The sequence below is a fragment of the Tursiops truncatus genome, chromosome 4 (genome assembly GCF_011762595.2).
Source record: "Tursiops truncatus isolate mTurTru1 chromosome 4, mTurTru1.mat.Y, whole genome shotgun sequence".
Classification (NCBI taxonomy): Eukaryota; Metazoa; Chordata; class Mammalia; order Artiodactyla; family Delphinidae; genus Tursiops; species Tursiops truncatus.
Genome location: NC_047037.1, coordinates 74,232,883 through 74,252,274, shown reverse-complemented (window position 1 = coordinate 74,252,274; position 19,392 = coordinate 74,232,883). Strand labels below are relative to the sequence as shown.

Genomic DNA, 19,392 nt, shown 5'->3' with positions numbered 1-19,392 from the left:
GAATCAGGGACCCCTGAGAGAGTTCATGTGTGAAGGGCAAGGCTCAGTGTGTCCTCCATCCCCTGAGAACTGTAGAGGAAACCGGCCAAAGCTTTATCAGGGGAACCTGAGGATGGGGATATAGGGAATGATGTTCTGATGCTAGGAGTTCTGAGTGAGAAAGTCCTTGAAATCCTGCTTCCTGGGAAATCTTCTCTGGGGACACATGGGTTAAGCGCCTCTCCTTTATCTGGAACAGTTGAAAACTCAGAAATATAAGGATGGGCAGTGTCTTCCACGTTCCCTCCTATTAATGAAATCTTCCTTAAATTGACCTGAGTTACATCAAGACAAAATCCACTTTGCATTCAACGTGTCGGAAACCTCTTCATTGCACCCATGAATCTACATGCTTGCCGCAGCTGCTACTTCTGCCTGTGGGAGGGGAGGGGGCATTGACAGTTGGAATGAAAATAGCATCCCTCATAGTGGACACTTAGCAACGGCAAGCCTTCCCAAATGGGAACTCAGAGTGATAGACGGGCACTTCTGACTGTCCGAGTTTGGGAGCACTTTGACCTACTTAGAAGTGAATGTTTTTGGAAGTAGATAAACCTGGAGTGGTTTGTTTTAGCAACTCCAGCTGCAGTCATCTCTCACTTTGATAAATAGCTTGTCTCCTGCTGAGCTCGGATCTCCAGGAACCCGTCCTGGCTGCCCGCAGATCCACCCCAGAAAAGCATGAGCACTGGTGGTTCTGGGGGAGACACCCGGGTCCTTTGTGAAACCCCACAGCCTTTTCAGCGTCGCCTGGACTACCCTTTCCTGGGGCTTGGTTCAGTCCAGAGGGTGATCAGGCGTACTTCCTTCCTGAAAACCAGAGGGCGAGCCGAGGCTAAGCTTCTTGCGCATAAGTGAGACAGCCAGAAGGAGGCAGACACTTGTCAGCTGGGCAGGCAGAGAGGGAGCGAGGGACACCTTTGCAGGGCATAGTTGAAGGCAGATTGGACGAGCTCAGCGGTGGTTTAGTCCTTGGAGTCTGGGAGCTGTCGCTAGGTGGATGGAGGCGTCCACGGGGCCAGCAGGCGTGCAGTGGTTAGACCACACTAAACAGGTATAGTTAGGAGAAGAGATTACTATGCATAATGCTGGCAGTCATGCTTTCCTGTAGACGTTACTATTAAAATAACACATATAACCTGGGAATGGTTGTCCACATGGACGTTATACAATTTTGAAAGACGTATTTGGAGTTCTAATTAAATACAGAGCAATGTACAAATTGCACCTCCTTTATTTTAATAAGTGTTTCTGGTCACTGATAATTATTATTCTTCACACAAGGATGAAACCTCTACTTTATGTCCAGTCTTGGTCTGCCTCCAGTTTCCCTTTTCTGCCACAAAAAAATTGAACCTACTGCTTTCCTAGAACTCACCTCGTTCTTGTCTTTGCTCAGGGAACAGTCTTATTCAATTTCTGTTTCTCATATAATTTTCCCGTTATAAATTCCCATATACAGGTTAACTTAGTGACTTGTAGATATTCAAAAACCAACTCTTTGTTGTATAAATGATCAGTACTTGACAAGAACCTCAGAGTTTTAAGCCACAGTCAGAAATGGAGGCCAGGACAGGATAATATGGGGAAAATTATGAACCACCCTGGTATCAGCCATCAGGCAGTTCACAGGGAAGATGAGGGTTAAGGAGCATGCGGTTAGTAACTAGAGAGTGTCGCGGGTCGTGGGAGGATGTCAGAGTCTGAGAAAGTGAAAACATTTGAGTCCAGGTGCTCCCTAAACTCTGTAGGTACCATGCAGGAAGTAATCCCAGAGTCCCAAGGTCCATGGTCCTTTGCCCTGACTTCTTACTGAAATCACGTGCAGAGCTTTTTACAAACTCTAGATGGGAATCTGGATCAGAATCTGGGAGTGGGTGCTGGAAGAGAGATGTACTACTGCAGGAAAAGGCAGGTAAGTGACCGGTTGGGGTGGAGCTGCCCACAGTCCCCAGAAACCACGCCCACAACCCTCACCTGGCATGTTCTGGAGAAGGCGTGTACTGTACTTGTCGCTGTAGGAAGGTTCTCACAGGAATCTCTAGGCCTGAGTTGCGGCACAGTTGCTATTGCCTTCTCTCTCTGGGCTGAGCTCTCAATAAGAAATCTGGATAAATGTGATTTTGAAAAACTCAGTTCCTGCAAATCTGAGGAGAATAAGTCTAAAGGACAAAATTGGACACATGTCTGTTGGTGAAAAGGGCAGATGCCTGAGGTCATGGTCCAGCGTTCCTGAAGCCTGTGGCTAACTTGGGGGGAGAGGGCAGACCCACTAGTCCCTGGTACCAAGCCCAGCATTGTGGTATACTGGGCCCAGTATGTGTGCAGGCTGAGACCAGCAGGAATCCTTTGGGGTTCACTGTTGTGGGAAATGGAGATGAGATAAAATGGACACATCGGTAGGCAGAGAGCCTAATTCATGTAAGACAGACTTTGACCGGAAGCATAACTGAAGACTGCCAAAGATAAGAATAAGACTGAACCATCTGTTTGGAAATTAGGAACACTCCAAAGATATTGCTGTAGCTCAGAGGTTCTTAACCTGAACTGTGGGAGTAGGTGGAGTGGAGTTTGAAAACCTTGAGATTATAGAGGTTCAACTGCTTTATACAAAAGAAGATGTTTACTTGGGGGGCTCAGATAAGGTCCAGGGATAGATAAGACTTTGGAGGAAAAGTGGATTCAGGTGATGGTATCAAACCTCACACACAACCCGCTACCTGTCTCTCATTTCATCTTTCCCCCATGTTGGCTTTATTCTCAGGCAGCTTCTGCTTATGTAGTTACGGCAGGATGGCCTGCAGCTGCTTTACATGAACATTCCACCAACTCAGACATCTTCTGGGAAGGGACTGCTGCTTTCCCAGTCGTTCTTGCTAAGGTCTTCCGATTTATTGTCATTGGCTGAAATGGAGTCATGGGCTAAATCTGAACCAGTCCCTGTGGCTGGCTGGCCGAGCCCGGGTCATGGGCCCATCCTTAGAGTGGAGGGTGGACAGAGGGAGGAGGTCAACTACATCCACAGACATGGTCTGAGAAGGGAGGCGAGCTGGTTCCTCAAAGAAAAATCAAGGTGCTATTACAAAGAGAAGGGGGTGTAGATTACAAACAGATGGGAGAGACTTTGCTAACTAATGGTTCTCAAAGTGTGGCCCCTGCACCAACAACATCAACATCACCTGGAAACTTGTAGCAATGCAAATCCTCAGGCCCCACCCCAGACCTACTTAATCAGAAAGTCTGGGAGCGGGCCCAGTGATCTGTGTTTGAACTCACTATCCAGGTAATTCTGATACACACTCAAGTTTGAGAACCAGCACACCACACCAATGGTTCTCAAACTGTACTGCATCTTACAAACACCTGAGGAGCTTTAAAAAAATACGGATGCCCAGCCTCACCCAAAGGGGAATTAATCTGAATCTTGAGAGGGTTGGAGGGAGGAAGACCCAGGCATCAATGGTTCTTAAACTTGGTTCCACCCTGGAATCACCTGGAGAACCTTAAAAAAAAAAATTCTAATACCTAGAATTTAGAAAATCTTCCCTGATGATTCTATTAAGCATCTGTGTTTAAAAACCATTTCCCTACCATCCCCTCCATATTGTCCTGAGGACAATTACAACATCTAGATGTAAGTTAGAGGATTCAGGCACCTATTTTCTTAAATCCCTCAACTCAAAACCTGGTCAGATATCTGACATTGATTCCCTTCTCTTTCACGTTCACTGTTGAATCTGTCCTAGTGGCTAGCTCCACAAGGAGTGGGATTGTTTTTGTTCGTGAATGTAGACCCAGTGCCTAGAACAGAGCCTGGCATATAGTAGGCACTCAGTAAGTGTTTGCTGAGTTAATGAATTGGTCTGAAATCAGTCAGTGTCCCAGTAGTGTTCAAGACTTCCTCGCTGGGTTGTAGACATCACTGGTATCATTCTGGAAGGCACACGGGGATGGCAGTGGGACTCTTGGGTTATTGATGGCTAACCATTCTCCAAAATGTGCTGACCATATCAATTCAAGATGGGTAGGTGTTCCTAATGATTTTATGCCTTGAAGTTGACAGTAGGATGGGTTCCTGGGTTATAATAAGGACCAATGGAAACATGCCTGATGGCTCCTTTTCATAGAGACTAAGACTACTTTAAAGTCTACTTGTATTCTGATTTTTTTTGAAGTTATACAATATTATATAAATTACAGGTGTACAACACAGTGATTCACAATTTTTAAAGGCTGTACTCCATTTATAGTTGTTATAAAATATGTGCTATATTCTCTTTGTTGTACAATAGATCCTCGAAGCTTATTATTTACCTAATAGTTTCCAGGACTCTGATTTCTGAAGCAAGGGCTGAATCTTCCTCAGACATCTAATTCAAGCCAGTTTCTACACGATGATGTTGTCAGCCTCTTGCAAAAGATTATGATGGAAAGATGATCCAGTGTCACTTAAACACAAGGGCCCACAGGAAGGTTTAAGTAAAAAAGGAACTGGTTACTCACCAAGCAACTTTGAAGCATTTTTGAATTCCTATGAGAGTGCCCCAAAAGTATTCAAGGAGGCGGATTGGGTGGGTAGACCAAATATGGACTCTTGTATCATAGCATCCAGACAGTGGATCACAAGCAAACGAAGTTCACTTTTCGAAGGGCTGAAGGTACTGGCCATTTTCTGCTCTGGGCTTGCAGGAACAGCAAAATGGGTGTTATATTTGGTGATATAGAAGAGAGAACTAGACAACAGTACTGGTTGCCACATCCCGCAGTAATTCAAGCTGTCGAGATGAGACTGACCAATAGGATGATCAGTGCATTCCGGAATCTGGGGTGTGGGCTGCATGAGCAATTTGAACTTTCATTTCGCTGTTTCATATGTGGAGCACCAGGGGTACATTTCTTGCTCGACAGTGAGATTCTTATATAACACTTGCCAGGAGGGGCCATCAGGGAGGTGGCAGTGGTAGAACTAGAAGTTAGATTTTGACTTTGGGTTCTGCTCTTCCTACATGGTGAAGCTTTTTAGAGTTTCTCTTTAGAGTTAAAGCATCGAAGCCTCATCATCATTCGTTCATTTAGTTTCTTCAGATTTAAAAGAGGACCCTACCTTATAAGGTTTTTTGGTGTGGATAAAGGACCTAAGGTATAGAAGGCAACCAGGAAACTGCTTGGCACAAATAAATGCTCAATAAATGCTAGCTCTTGTTACTCATGAAGCTGTGTTACTGTGTTTACTGAGCATCGACTGTGTTCCAACCATGTGGCAGGTGCTGCAACACAAATAAGGCCAAAACCTAAGCATGGTTCAAACTGAGAAAGGAAGCCCCAAATCCTAGTAACTCTTAAAGTCTTGTCCTGTGGCTGTCTTTCTTCCAGGTTGGAATTGAGTGATCAAGCTTCTGGTTTTTATCCCTCTTACAAACTTCCTTTTTTTTTTTTTTTTTTTTTCCTGATGAATGGGCTACTTTGAGTGCTGTATGTTTCCAGCCATCCCTTTTCCTAAATCTGGACGCCAAGGAATGGGAGAGATGCTTTGTGAGTGATAAACGCAGTGGTTCATGGGAAGGTCTAGTTGGTGTGGTGCCGGTGGGCTTCTTGGGGGGGTCGGGGGAATGTGAGCTTGACCCTGAAATATGAAAAGACTTAAAAAGGAAACAGATAGGGGTTTAAGTAAAGGGATGATAGACCCACTGGGTGTGGTTGGGGGGTGGTGAATGGACATCTTCCACCATGAGTAAGGTGTCTGCAGGTTCTCTGTAGGCACTCACTCAACTGGAAGTATAAAACATCTCTCTAACAGCTACTTCATGGATATGTGTTTTAAAATTCTCTTAGCAATCCTGTAACATGGGAATTCTTTTTTTTTTTTTTTTTGCGGTACGCGGGCTCTCACTGCTGTGGCCTCTCCCGTTGTGGAGCACAGGCTCCGGACGCGCAGGCTCAGCGGCCATGGCTCACGGGCCCAGCCGCTCCGCGGCATGTGGGATCTTCCCGGACCGGGGCACGAACCCGCGTCCCCTGCATCGGTAGGCGGACTCTCAACCACTGCGCCACCAGGGAAGCCCCGGGAATTCTTTTTCCTTCTTTTATTTTTTAAATGAGGAAACTGAAGATCAAAAAAGTGAAATGACTCGTCTAAGGTCAGACAGCTATTAGGTGACAAAACAGCTTTGAACTTCCGTCTTGGTTTCTTTCCAATACTGAGCTTTCCCACAACATCATTACCACCCCGGAGCCGATAAAAAGGGGAGGCACAATTATCATTAATTATTAGCCTGAAATATTAAAAAGAAGGAACGAAAAGCGTAGGTGAAGGTGTTTTCAACACAGAGGGGGCTGTCCATGTTCGGAGGCTGAGGAGAAGGAGGGGGTGAACCTGTCAGAGAAAAAGCACTACTGAGTCTCGAACCTTCTAAATCTGCTTCTCTCCCACCTCTTTGGCCTCATCGGATTGCGGATTTTAAGCCAGAGCTGATTGTGGCGGCCTTTGAGGAGAGGAAGCTGCACTAAAGGGGAAGCACCTGTTTTGCGCCTGTTTTGTGTACGCTCCTCCTCCCCTTGCGTGCCCCGTGCCGGCGGCCAGAGCGGCCTTGCATAAGGCTCTGGGCCACGCTGCCGGCGGGACTCGGGCAAACAGCTGGACTTTGGAACTCCGCCCCCAGCGCCGCCCTCCCCACCGGCCCCTCCCCTTCTCCCCAAGGTGGCCCTGGCTCCCAGAAAGTCGGAGTCGTTGCCGCGGTGCGGGAGAGGAGGGCGGGAAGGGACAGCCGAGGTTGCGAGCTGGCTCCGGGGCCGCGGGGCCGCGGTGGCCTGCCTGCTGCGCTCCCACAGCGGCGGGCACCCCGGGCCATGCGGGAGCGCTGGGGCCGCGCGGCAGCATGAAGGGCGGCGACCGCGCGTACACCCGAGGTCCCTCTTTGGGGTGGCTCTTGGCGAAGTGCTGCTGTTGCTTCCCTTGCAGAGGTGAGTGGCTGTCGGTGCTGCGCCTTCATTTTAGGCAGAGACCGGGCAAGCTGAGTATGGGGCGGCGGGGTGGGGGGGAGTAGACCGCGGTCTGGGGAAAATGCGGGTGGGGAGGGGAGCACGGCAAAGGGAGGGTTTGCTCCCAACTGTGTTCATTGCGGTTTCTGCGGCACGAAGCGTTTCGCTTGCTCTCCACTCTCAAGAAGCTTCTGACTTGGATGCGGAGCTGAAGTTTGGGAACTCAGTTACTTACCGGCGACTTTGGTTGCTGGGCTCCAGCCTGCAGAGGGGTTGGGGCGCGGATGCAAGGGAGAGGGAGAGGCCACTCGGAGCTCTGCGCGTCCCTGTAGTGGCAGAGTCACACTTTCGTGCTCTCATTTACATATGGACCTCAGCCGCGGGGTTAACAGATGACTCTTAGCTATAGGAATGTCTGACACTTGTCTCTACACCAGGAAATATTTTTGCCAAGTGACAACTTTCTTTGGGGACTAGAGCGGGCTTTTGTCTGCCAGGGCTTTGGCAGGTCAGCGTGGGTCTGCAGCTCTGGGCCGGAGCTTGGCTCATTAATTAACCAAGAACCCTCTATGTACCCAATTAAGACTGTATTTAATTATTCTGCTAATTTTAGTGTTGTCGAGGAGACTTGCAGGAAGCAACTAATTTCCCCAGAATCAGCCTGCAAAACACGATGGTGAGAAGGATGACAGAAGGAAAGTCATCAATGCTGAAAAAGAAATCGAGCCCTTCCTAGACAGACTTAACAGATGTTCCTAACACAGTTCATGTCACTTTAACACCTCAGCTTGGAGGGTGGGGGAGATTCTGTTTCTGTGTGGTTAGAAGTGAGAATATAGGCTCTCACTTGACATAAGCCTTTTTAAAATTTCACCTATTGGGTGTCTCGCCTCCACCCCTATTTGCAATGCCCCAGTCTCCTTACCCATCCTCGCCTAATGAGTCCTGATGGAACTCTCTGGGAGTTACTGGTGAATAAACTTCATCCAAGTGACCACCGAGTCCTCTGTGCTCACCCCACGCATAGCCCTGACAAATTCTCCATCCTGAGCAGATAGGAGACTACAAAAACTAATTAAATCTGAAGGACCTTTCCCCAAGTCATTAAGGTTCATAATTTCAGCGTCAGATTCTCTCAATCCTGCATTTAATTAGAATAGCTTGGAACTGAGTAGTAGCTAACTCTCAAAATCAGAATTCAGAGGGAGAAGGAAGTTTAACAGGCCAGGGACCCTCACAAAAATCCAAGCCTAGTTCAGAAACATTCAGAACCAAGGCTGGGAATTGAAGCAAGGGGGTATTAAAAGGGAGAGGAAGCAGGAAATGGCCAAAGGGAATCCGAGTGGGTGGGTTTGCGCTGAAGGCTGGGCTGCTTTCATGGTGAAGGGTTTCCAAGCAGGATTTCTTGGGAGTCCATTTCCTGTCCAAAGGCAGAATTTGGGAACGTGGGCGGTGCTTATCTAAAGGCCCTGCAGCTGCCTCCTTGAGTCCAGATGTGTGGCAGCCGCAGCTCCCTTACAGAGTAATTCTCCAGGGGTCTCTCAGCCTTTGCTTTGTTTGTGAATTGCCCTGGCGGGCCCTCCGTGTGGCAGTGAGAGGAGGGAGCAGGGAGCCCCCTTGGGGTGCCTGCTGGGTCACCTCCTGTCTGCAGGACTGGGAAAGCGGTGGCTGCAGGCTCTGTGGCTTGCAGGGGGCGGGGGCGGGGGGGGGCATTGCTGGAGCCAGAGCTGGAGGAGACCATCGCCTCTCAGCTGAAGACAGAGGGAGGCAAAAGGCCCAAGCCATGAAAGCAGCTTAAAAGGGAGAAGGAGGGTAACAAAGGCGGGTGCCTCTTGCCTTCTCCCTCTTCAGTCCTTATTCTTTGCCACATCTGAAACATGTGAAGATGGAAAACTGGGGCTCCAATCTGAGAAAGATGGTGGGGGACGTGACTCAGCCACCCTTCCAAGAGCCCCTGGCAGCCGCTGGACAGGATGATGTGTCTGAGGTGCTGGGCACTGCCCGGGGGCTCCCTGAGTCTGCTCTAACAGCAAGGAGAGCTCAGAGTCCCCACCCAGCCCGAAGGCATATATTCGAAGCAGACTGAAAAGATAATGTCTTATACTGAGCTTGAATGCAGTGTCCAGAGCCCCAGAACTCCATAGGAAGAAGCTTGCCCAACTGCAACACAGAGAAGGGTTCGGGCGAGAGTCTGAGAGGCTGATGGGAGTGCAGGGCATCTACACCAGGGACGGTTGGCCTCCCTTTTCAGTTAAACCAGTTCCTCTGGTTGTACAGATGACTGTGAAGCTAATGGTTTAGAACTCACTACTATGGTTCCTGAGTCCAGGGGCCTTGACTAACTGGCTTCCAGTCACTCAGCATTTAAAGGACATCTCCTTCTAAAGCCTGGGACAAAGGAACCAAGAGGAAGTGGAATGTTCTGGTTCTCTTTGACACAAAGCTAAGCTATCCTGGACTTGCTCTGGTGAATCCTAAGTGGTTGTAATTGTTAACACTAGGGTAAGAGTCAAGGATTTAGTGACGTACCTGTGTGGCCTTTAAAGATCATGTTTGAGAAAAATATGGACGAAGTTAGTGGAGCTTGTCTTTGGATTTGGAGAAGTGAGGAAGGCAACCCTCTTGTGTTCTTCTGTTCCAGTTTTTGGTTCTATTGAGTATGGGTGTGGCAAAGGGGTTTGATGAAAGATGACCTTCCTTCCCGTACCTTGAAATAAGTATTGAAGGGCAGGAAAACTGAAAACCAAGGGTAGAACAGAAATAGAGATGGGTGAGAAGGAAGAAGGACAGCAAATACATTTATAACTGCCTTTTTGGAAGTGGAAAATAGCCAGACATGAAATAGTGGCATGTGTGTGTCTGAAGGGTGATTCATCACTGACGTCACGCCCTGTGGGAAGTTTCAGGATTTCTTTGACTACTTCGACTTTCCTCTGTACCTGAAATCCATTCTGGGTTCTCCTTTAGTGATCTTACAATTTGAAAAAGCAACTTGTTTCCGAGTGACAGAAAGGATTTCAAGTCACCTGGAGGGTTGCCAAGTCATGTGCTACAGACCAGAATTTGTGACTTCTTAGATCATGGAGCCTAGAGACGTTTCAGACCTTGAGAGTTGGAAGCCAGTTTTAGAGCCTTTAATTTTCTAGTCAATTAACTTTGGGTATATGGACAAAAGTCCCTTCTTGGAAACCTTTCCTGACTGTTGCCCTCCTCTGCTTCTCCACAGTGTGCATGGCATTTATTTATACTCTCTTACTGTTGTATCATTGTCCTTGCCTCTCAAGCCCATGTGTCGTCACATCTCCCCATTTGTACTGTGAGACAGTACCTGGTTCAGAAGACTGTCTCAGAAGCGAAGAGAGGAAAGGGTGGCGACTTATCCAGGCCAAGTAAGCTCACAGGAGAGTTGCTGGGATCACAGTCCCATGGCTCTTTCGCCACAGGGGCGATTGGGGCTGACATCACAGGGTATGGGTAAGAGTTATGGGGGATTACAGGGCATCCCGAGTCATCCTTATCTATAATTTCTTTTTTTCCCCCCTACGTTTCCCCAGAATCACTAAGCAGGAATCTTATGACTGGATGTGAATATTCCTTCTTTGGCCCATGAATTAATACAGCTCATTTTATAAACGGAATTTAATGTGTGAAACCATGATACCAAGTTCCTTTAGAAAGGTGTTGGTAACCTCAGAGAGGAACAAAAGTGACATTCACTTTTGTTTACTTTAGTTAACCACCCAAGGGTCAGAGAAGCCTTGGGGCCTTGAGGTATACATCCCTTTTTATTTCTTTATCTTCCAGGAAGTGCCTTTACCACTATGAAAATTGAATTGACCATTTAGCGTGTATGTTTGTCCATTGTATCTCTCTCTAGATTTTCTCTGCCTCCCAGGGATATACCTTAATCTGGGGAGAATTTCCACACATACGTCCTGTTGCCGACCTAGATATTATGGTTTTCTTCCCATACCTGATTCTTTGACCAGTGGGTAGTAACAAGAATCTCAATTATTCCCTGCCTTCCAGTCATAATGTAGCCTAGTAGAAATAGGAGTGTATGAATTTGGTTGGGGTGGAGGAGGTTGGACGCGGAAGCCAAATGTCCTCTTTTGGTACAACTGTGGGTCCAGCAATCACTGATCATGCTGTAGGCGTGTCACCCCAGGGGTTCCATGGGCTACAGGTTGGTAAGTCCTAACCTGAGATAAAAAGATAAAAACTCAGACTCTGTGTTTTTATTCAAAATAAAAGGTTTCTGGTTTGGTTTTGTTTTTTCTAAAGTGAACGTGGGGTATTCACTTCGGAGCCCCCAAATGCTGTAAGCCTACCTTAGTCTGGAGCAGTGTTTTTGGTATTGTACTTGATGAAGTTCCTCCTGAATCTTGGTGCTTCTCTTCTGCCCTAAAAAGACTCCCCATCCTTTTGAAGTGCTTTTCCTTTGCAGTGAATGTGAGTGGCTGCACGGCCTGCCCTCTCCTTCAGACCAAGGCCCAGCTTTTCCATGCCCTCGGAAGAGCATGGGTCTAAAAGCTGAGCGGGGCTTCTCAAGCAGAAGGGGCTGTACCGTGGGAAGTTAGAACTGGAAGCAATCTCAGAGATTATTTAATAGATCTTTTTTTCTACAGGAGGAAACTGAGATCCAGCCATTTAGTAGCAGAGTCAGACCTAGAGCCCTTTTCCAGCCTTCTTTCTGTAACTCCATTTTTGTCTTCCTGGGCATGCGGTTTCTCTTACTCTAGACGAGCCCAACTTAGAAGGGTAGAGGCTGACCCCAAGCTGGAACTGGGGTGTTAACTGTGGAATGATCTGTGATTCTGGGGGACGATTGCATTGCCTGGAGCCACTGAGATCTGGACCTCCCTGCTCTGCCTTCAGTGGCTGTTCGGTCCCAAGGCCACAGAAGGCAGAGACCGCAGTCACACCTCTGTCTTTCCCAGAGCAGTTTCTGCACATTGTTCTTCGTAAATATCTGTCCATGTTTTCCCCTCTGGTTCAATTTCATTCCAAGGGCCCCTTTCCCCGCCTTTCTTTCTTGTCTCTTCTCAGGAAGTGTACCCTTTCAGGTGGAAATGAATCAATGAAATACATTCCTATCATTCCGTTTTTGAAAGTCACTGGTTTTTATGTAACACACAGTGTTTTAATCCATTTGACAAATGTTTATGTGCTGACTGCCTGCCAGCCCTGCGCTGGATACTGGGGGAGAATGGATGGGAATCATAACGGCACTGACCCCATTGGGCTGCCGTGAGGATTAGTTAAGACAATGTATGTAAAGGGCTTAGCGTAGCACCAGGCATATAAAGTGCTTTAAAAAGGTTAGCTAGTAACGGTGACAGTAGTTGGGAATACTAAACATAGAACCCATACTCAGGGGACTCACAGCTAAATATCTGTGGGTCTTCTAGGTGGTAATGCTGCAAATCTACATTCCTAAGCAATTTAATGGTCTTGGTTCAAACCATTGTCAGCTGTGCCTCAGCGCTGTAGAGTTGCCTCGGTGGGGAAAGAAAGCTTGTGATCTATAAGTACGATAGGGATCTCCTTTTTTTTAAATTAAACCAATTAAAAATTTTAAAAAGATACAATGCTTCTAGTATTATAATCACTGTGGTTATGTAAAAGAACATCTGAGAGAAGGTACTGGCAAGATACCCGAAGCATCCTCAAGTTAGTCTTCTCTGAGGGGAAACACAGTGTACAAGAATTGGAACATGGCTACACCAGGATTGAAGTTTAGGTCCTGAAAACCTATGTTATGTAAAAAGACATCCCTTCCTGCCTGCCCCTTGACTTTGGCTAACAATCTAATCGAGAGCCATTTTTCTGATCCCATCAGCCAACGTTTGTTGCACACCCTTCATTTGCAAAGCTTTGCACCTCTTCAGGCTGTTTTTGCCTAGGTAAAAGTCATGACCTGCCCACAGCAGCCCCCAAGGTTCTGGACATTCTCTGAGGTTTGGCCATTATCTTGTGTATTCCTTGTGGTTGGGAAACATGGGTAGCTTGGCCCCCCTGCTTGGTCTATTCAGTGACTAATGGAGTTCCTCTTTTGAGGTTGACAGAACCTTCTGTGTTATACTTCCTGCAAGGAGGTGAGCCCTGGTTACAGCTGCAAGGCAGCCAAGAGGCTGCCAGGTTGGCTTTAGCCGGTGAAAGAGCAAAGATCAGAGTTATGCAACAGGTCCTTTCACATTCTTCTTGCTTTGCTGGAGACCATAGTGAGGAAACTAGCAGATTGAAAGGAAGGGAAACCCCTTCCGCTGCTCGGTTGAAACCGTGCCTCATAAAACATCTCTGTATGCAGGTACTTGCTCTCCTTGGGGTAGGATTAGTTGTAGGCATCTGTTTGGTCTCTTACAGCACCTGGTGTGCAAAAGGCTCTCAGGACAGTCCCAGTTTCTGCTCTCCCACCATCAGCATCTCCATTATTGCCCCCAGGGAGAAAGGGATATTATCTTTCCCCATCCAAAAGAGAATCAAGCCTCACTGTTAAAAAGAATTGCAAACACTTCACTTCTGCACAGGTTTTGGATGTCAGGCTCACACCTGCGTGCTGCCTCCTCATCTCCTTTCTCTGCTTAGAGCAGAAGTTCTCCAAGAGTGGTTAACACTGGAGAAAATGTTGGAAATGCAGATTCTTGGCCCCATTGACTCAAACTCCGGAGTTAGCGCCAGCGGTCTGTGTTTTAACAAGCCCTCCAGGAGGCTTCATATTTTCGGTTTGTTCTTTTCTCTCCTCTCCACCCTCCCCACCTTCCTCCTCCTTTCCCCCGGCTCCAGCAAGGGTGTCTGTGACCTGCTTCCTGGGGATTCTGCTTTGAGAAGTGGGGGAGGCCCTTACCACTCACTGTTACTTGCCAGGAGGGTCGGGGGTGACAGGGACAAGGTTGGAATTAGGAATTACCTACACCTTCCCTGAAACCTTCAGCACCTAGGGCCAAGTAAGGGTAGTTGTGGCAACGTTCTTCCCATTTAAGACTCCTTCCCTCTTATGTTCATTTTCCTCAGACTCTTAAAAGGTAACTATGCTTACTTCAGAAAAAAATCAAAAGTTAGGCAAACAAAAAAGACCATAAAAGCATAACTTTGTAGCATAATCCTACCTACCTCGTAACAACTACTTAATCACTTAATGTATCCTTTTCTATATGTTTACCCCTTTTAAAATAAATGGGTTCATATTTATAAATATATTCTGCCTTAAAACATGATTTCACTTAATCTTCGGAACGTCTTTCCATAGAGATGCATTTCCAGGATCTTTTTAGTGGCTACAAAGGGTTTCGCTGTAGACAAGAATTGAACTTGGCAATTGTTGGTACTGATTTAATATAATGGCTAAAATTTGGTGAGAAGGGATGAGGAAGACCCCTGGGCTAAGAAGTAGATCTTTCCAGAATCAGACTGTACAGGCAGATTCTTGTTGTGGAGTTTACGAATCTCCACTCCCTACACCCCACCTTTCCTTTCCGCGAGCTATATTTCACCCCACGGGAGGGGTACGACTTAGCCCTCTCCCCCGTGAGACCAGTGTGCACGGGGCTAGAGCTGCATGTTTTACTCCCTCAGCCTTTTCTTGCTTACGTGGTGTTAGGAATCTCCTCACTTCTGAGACTTCTAATTGTGCAGTTGCCTTCATGAGTAGGTCCAGGGATTTCTCTTTTTGAGACATGCCTCCAAAGATAGGTCATTTCAAAATTATTGTTACTGGGAAAGAGAGCCTTGATTTTTTTTTTTTTATCTGCCTAGCAAAATCATACATAAACATTGGGAAAACATTTGAAAATACAGATAAATGAAAATAAAATCCCATTACCTAGAGAGAGCTCTGTTAACATTTTAAATATATCCTTTTAGTTTTTTTCCATGTGTGTATTTTTTCCAGAAATAGGGTAGTAGTGTTACAAACTTTTTTCTCATAACATACTAAACAACTTCCACGACGTTTTTGTGGATGCATTCAGTGATATGCCAGCTCCGCTCAGGTTGGGATTGTTAAATATTCAGTGGCTAAGCCATTGGTAGCTTGAAATCAGCCGTGGTGGGAGTAGTTATACTAAGAATGTTACCAGACACCACAAATCAAGGTTTTTCGTTTTATTCAGAGAGCTGGTTTATCAACATACTACGAGGTGCTCATTTTATCATGTGTAAATATGGCTTGTTTTTATTTTCAACCTCCCTATTTTTGGTTGTTTCTAATTTTGCTATTATCAACAATATTGTAATGAGCATTCTTCTAGTTAAGTCTTAACACACACCTATAATTACTTCCTTAGGATAAAATCCCTTGAAGCGGAGGTCCTAAATGAAAGGACATCCCAGATTTCAAGACCTAGTTGTTGCCAGTTATCCCCAATTTTATACCCTTTGAAAGGAAGAGTGTACTGTTCTTTGTTTAAAGAGGATTTATGAGAAACATCCTCTGGGACCAGGAATTTCATGTCTCTCCTATTGTTTACTTCTGTTTGCATTTTCTGAATTAACTTAATTCTTTTTAGATAAGGAAATATGCTGGCTGAACGCTTTTGATGCTTAAGCTACGTACTGATAAGCAGGTGTAAAAAAATTCATCTTGCGGGTGGTTCTGGATTGAGAGGCAATAGATCATGATGATTAAGAGCTTGGACTCTGGGGCCAGAACGAGTTTGAATCCCAGTTCTGCCAGTTACCTGTGTGACTTTGTGCGAGTTACATAAACTCTGCCTCAGTATCCTTGTCTGGAAGATGGAAAGGATGACGGAACCTAGTCACGGAGTTTTTACAAGGCTTAGATGGGTTGACATACGTGAATCACCTAGAACTGGCACATGGTGAGTGCTGTGTCAGCGCTGGATTATTTAGCATGAATGAGTATATAGACGTCTCTGTGGAATTGTGCCAACTATCACATTCAAATGATTTCATTAGTTCCTTAATCATATGAGAAATTGAGCTGAGCATATTTTGTATTGACCCCCAAATATTTGAGTACCATGTGGCAGGTATTAGACTAGCAACCATAGAGAATTTAAGATGTGTCCATGCCCCTGAAGATCTTGCAGTCCAACTTGGGAGCTGCCCCATAAGCATGAAACAGTAAATAATGACCAAAAAAAGGAAAACAGTTGCTGAAGACAATAAGAGGAAAGATGCTTCAAGGTCCTGCCTGATTTCTGACTAAAATAGTTCTGCAGAAGCTGATGAGAGCACAGTGCCTGGGGTGATCTGGGAGGACTTCTCAGGAGACGTAGGGTTGTCTCTGGGCCCTACAGGGGCTTTTAAAGGGCTCAGTACATAGTGTGAGCAAAGCAGCAGGGATGTGCAGGGGACCACAGAGGAGAGGTGAGACCTGCCTTCTCCGGCTGTGCTAATTCTGTAGCCACTAGCCATGTGTGGCTATTGCAGACTTGAAATGAGGGGGGTCCATATGGAGCTGTACTGTCGGTATAAATTACATACCAGATCTCAAAGATTTAGTACAGAAAATGTAAAGTAGCTCAGTAATCTTTATATTCATTACATATTGAAATGATCATATTTTGGACATAGTGGGTGAAATACAGTATATTACACTTCATTGTACCTGTTTGTTTTTACTTTTTTACTGTGACTACTAGAAGATTTTAAATGATATAAAATTATATAATTTTATTTTTTATATAAGACACGTGGCTCACATTTGTGGCTTGCATTGTATTTCCTTTACATGGAGCTGTCCTAGACTTTATAGTCCATGATACATTGATGTGCCGGAGTGGAAAGGATATAGAGTTAGAAACTTTCACCCCATTCCAGGGCCAATCCAAGGCTGTCCTGCAGCCCCTGCATAATTACAGGAGGATGGCAGTCTCTCTGATGCTTAAAGATGCCCATGGGCATTCTCCACTGAAAATTTCAAGCAAAGCAGTTATACATTTTCCTTTCTGAGCAACGTAGTTTGTGAGGAAACAAACAGGACTGAAATTGCAAGTTCTCCTCATGGAGCACAGATTCGCCAGATTTTAGGAACAGAAGGTGGGGAAGTGCTGAAAAGAATAGTGAACAGGAAGACTGACAACGCGCTACCGTCTCCCAGCTGTCTAACCCCCAGCTGACGGACTTCACTCCTGTCCTGCCTCTTCATATGACATGAGAAGTGTGGCTGGCCTGCCTGTCCCCAGGGTCTCAGGGATAAGATGGGGCGGAGGGAGCCCGCTGCTCTGACTCAGGACCGAGGTCCAGAGAAGGCATGACTAGGTGGGTGCATGCAGCTCCTGGCTGAACTCGGGCAAGTTCGTTTTGCCATTTCGCTGAGTGACGTTTGAGTGTTTGATTCATTCTGAACAGCATTTCTCGTCCCGTTTTTGCCCTCCTGAGGCATCACCGAGCGCCTGGCAGAGTGCAGTGCTCTACAGGCTATTGGGACCATCTCCCTATTTGTGTAGGGAGAGTTGAATATATAGCACGCCTTGTTTGTATGGCATCATAGAACACTAGAACTTTACAGCATCGCAGAACATAAAGATCTCAGTTTTATCCATGAGAAGAGCACTTTGGAAAAGACAAAAGACTTGCCTGAAGTCTGAGCTGGTAATGAGTAAAATGGTATCATTCTGTCTGTAGCATATTGCTTATACCTTTACAGAGAAGACAGTGAAATGTAGAATAGTCCTGCCCTTTTTTTTGAGGGGGGAGAGATGGAGAGGGTAGAAGCACTGGATCAAGTCTTCTGGGAAATCCAGCTCTTTGGAAGGAATCTGGGGGGGCAGGGATCCCAGTGAATCAGAAATCGCTCTCAGGTTCCTGAAACTATGTCCTAGCCACCTGCTCTAGATCTGCTCCCATAGGAATCTACCCTACAGTGGCCACTTGCATCTGGTGTTTCTAAATGTCTAGACGGATTGTGGGGGAACTTTACCACTCTGAAATCACAGCTGGATTCCCAGAACCTAGAGCTGAGGGCTAGGTTCCACAGGTCCTGACAAAATCAGGATCTGTTCCACTGGCCTGGAGTCTCCAAGTGAGGCAAGGCTATATGGGGGACCTTCTTTAGACATGTCATGGGATCTTCCTATGACCTTCCAGGCCTTATGGAAGGTCAAGGTTGATCCGAAGCCAGGCCTGGATAGCCAGTGTGCTCCAGTCTAATCAGGGTCCCATGAAGCCCTCCCAGACGACCCAGGGAGGTTTGTGGCTGCCACAGTGTTCTGGGTACCTTACTCAAAGTTTCCTGGGCTGGTCATCTCTGACTCCTCCAACACTGGGGGATCATTGGCAATCAGCCAGTGAACAAAGTGGGTGTGGCCTTGCCCTTGTAAATTTACAGTTTCGAGAGGGCAGCAGATCTCTCTGTCACACACACACAGATCTTTGTAAGTGCTCCCAGAGGGCACTGTGAGCGTATCGGTTGGAGGGAGAGGGGAGGAGGTAGAAGTTACACTGGGGCAAAAGGGACCTTGTGTGAGGAACTGACGTAAGTACTGAAAGTCTGTTACTGCCATTCTTCTGGTCCCCAAGTGGACCACATTTAAAGGGTCTTTCCAGAAGGTTTTGCTAAATATCATGGGAGAACACAGGGAAGTAGAGTAAAAGAAGCATAAAGTGAGACAGTTTATGGAGGTCACCTTGCTTGACACTGGCTTGCTTCAAGAGCTCATGTGCCGTTCTTTGGTTCCCAAGCACCTGGGGGGAACCTGTACTGTGTCCATAAGGGATCATTGCCGAGTCCCTCACTTCCTACTTCATGACCTGAGTCCTAGGGAGCTGTCATGTTCCTACATAGCTTGACACTGGGATCCAGATGGGAAGGGCCAGATTCCCATTCACCATTACCCACCTTGGGCTTCCCCCCCGGCTCTAGTTTCTGCTCTGAGGTGTTGCCATCCACAGCTGCCACCTCCTATAGGGATACACCCCCAATCACACATGAGGACAGGTTTCAACTGAGTCAGAGGGAACCTCGTCAGCAGTGCTGTAGACTTGACTCTACAACATGCGGGTCAGTGTACTCAGTGGAGTTCTGAGACCTTTTCCGGTTCCCATTCCACAAAGGGTTTAAAAAACGGACAATCCTATTTGTTTACTTGGATTCTGTGTGAAGGTGGGCGAAGACCTCAGTAACCCTCTGGGGTTATTCCCAGCCTTTCTAATTTTTAAGTCCCTGTTTCTTTGTGCTTTGGTTTGGAAATTATATCCCCTTCCCGATTTAACTGACACCCTGACTACCAAATAGTGCTTCCACTTGGAGTGTTATCAGCTACCTCTCCCAGAGTGTCTGTGGATCTCCTCAAACAGCCAGTTTCCCAGCTTCTTCATGGTGAGGTAGTCAGGTCTAAGTTTAACTGTGACCTTCTGCCAGCATACACAAGCGAGGACTGCAAGAGCAAAATCAGAGCTGGTCTATTCTCA

The 19,392-nt window shown here is 46.5% G+C and overlaps 1 protein-coding gene across 16 annotated transcripts in view; it reads left to right on the top strand.

The window, feature by feature from the left end:
• KALRN (kalirin RhoGEF kinase) overlaps positions 1-19,392 on the top strand; it is a 645,891-nt gene that overhangs the window by 522,794 nt on the left and 103,705 nt on the right. Inside the window, exon 1 of one of the 16 annotated variants that reach the window (XM_033855742.2) lies at positions 6,654-6,999. The exons of 11 other annotated variants lie outside the window; for them this stretch is intronic. In XM_033855742.2, the coding sequence (XP_033711633.1) occupies positions 6,915-6,999 (85 nt within the window). In that variant the 5' untranslated portion in view covers positions 6,654-6,914. Of the gene's footprint in view, positions 1-6,653; positions 7,000-19,392 lie in introns of those variants that run through there. 4 more of the 16 variants (XM_073804146.1, XM_073804145.1, XM_073804148.1 and 1 more) reach the window with 4 other exon arrangements.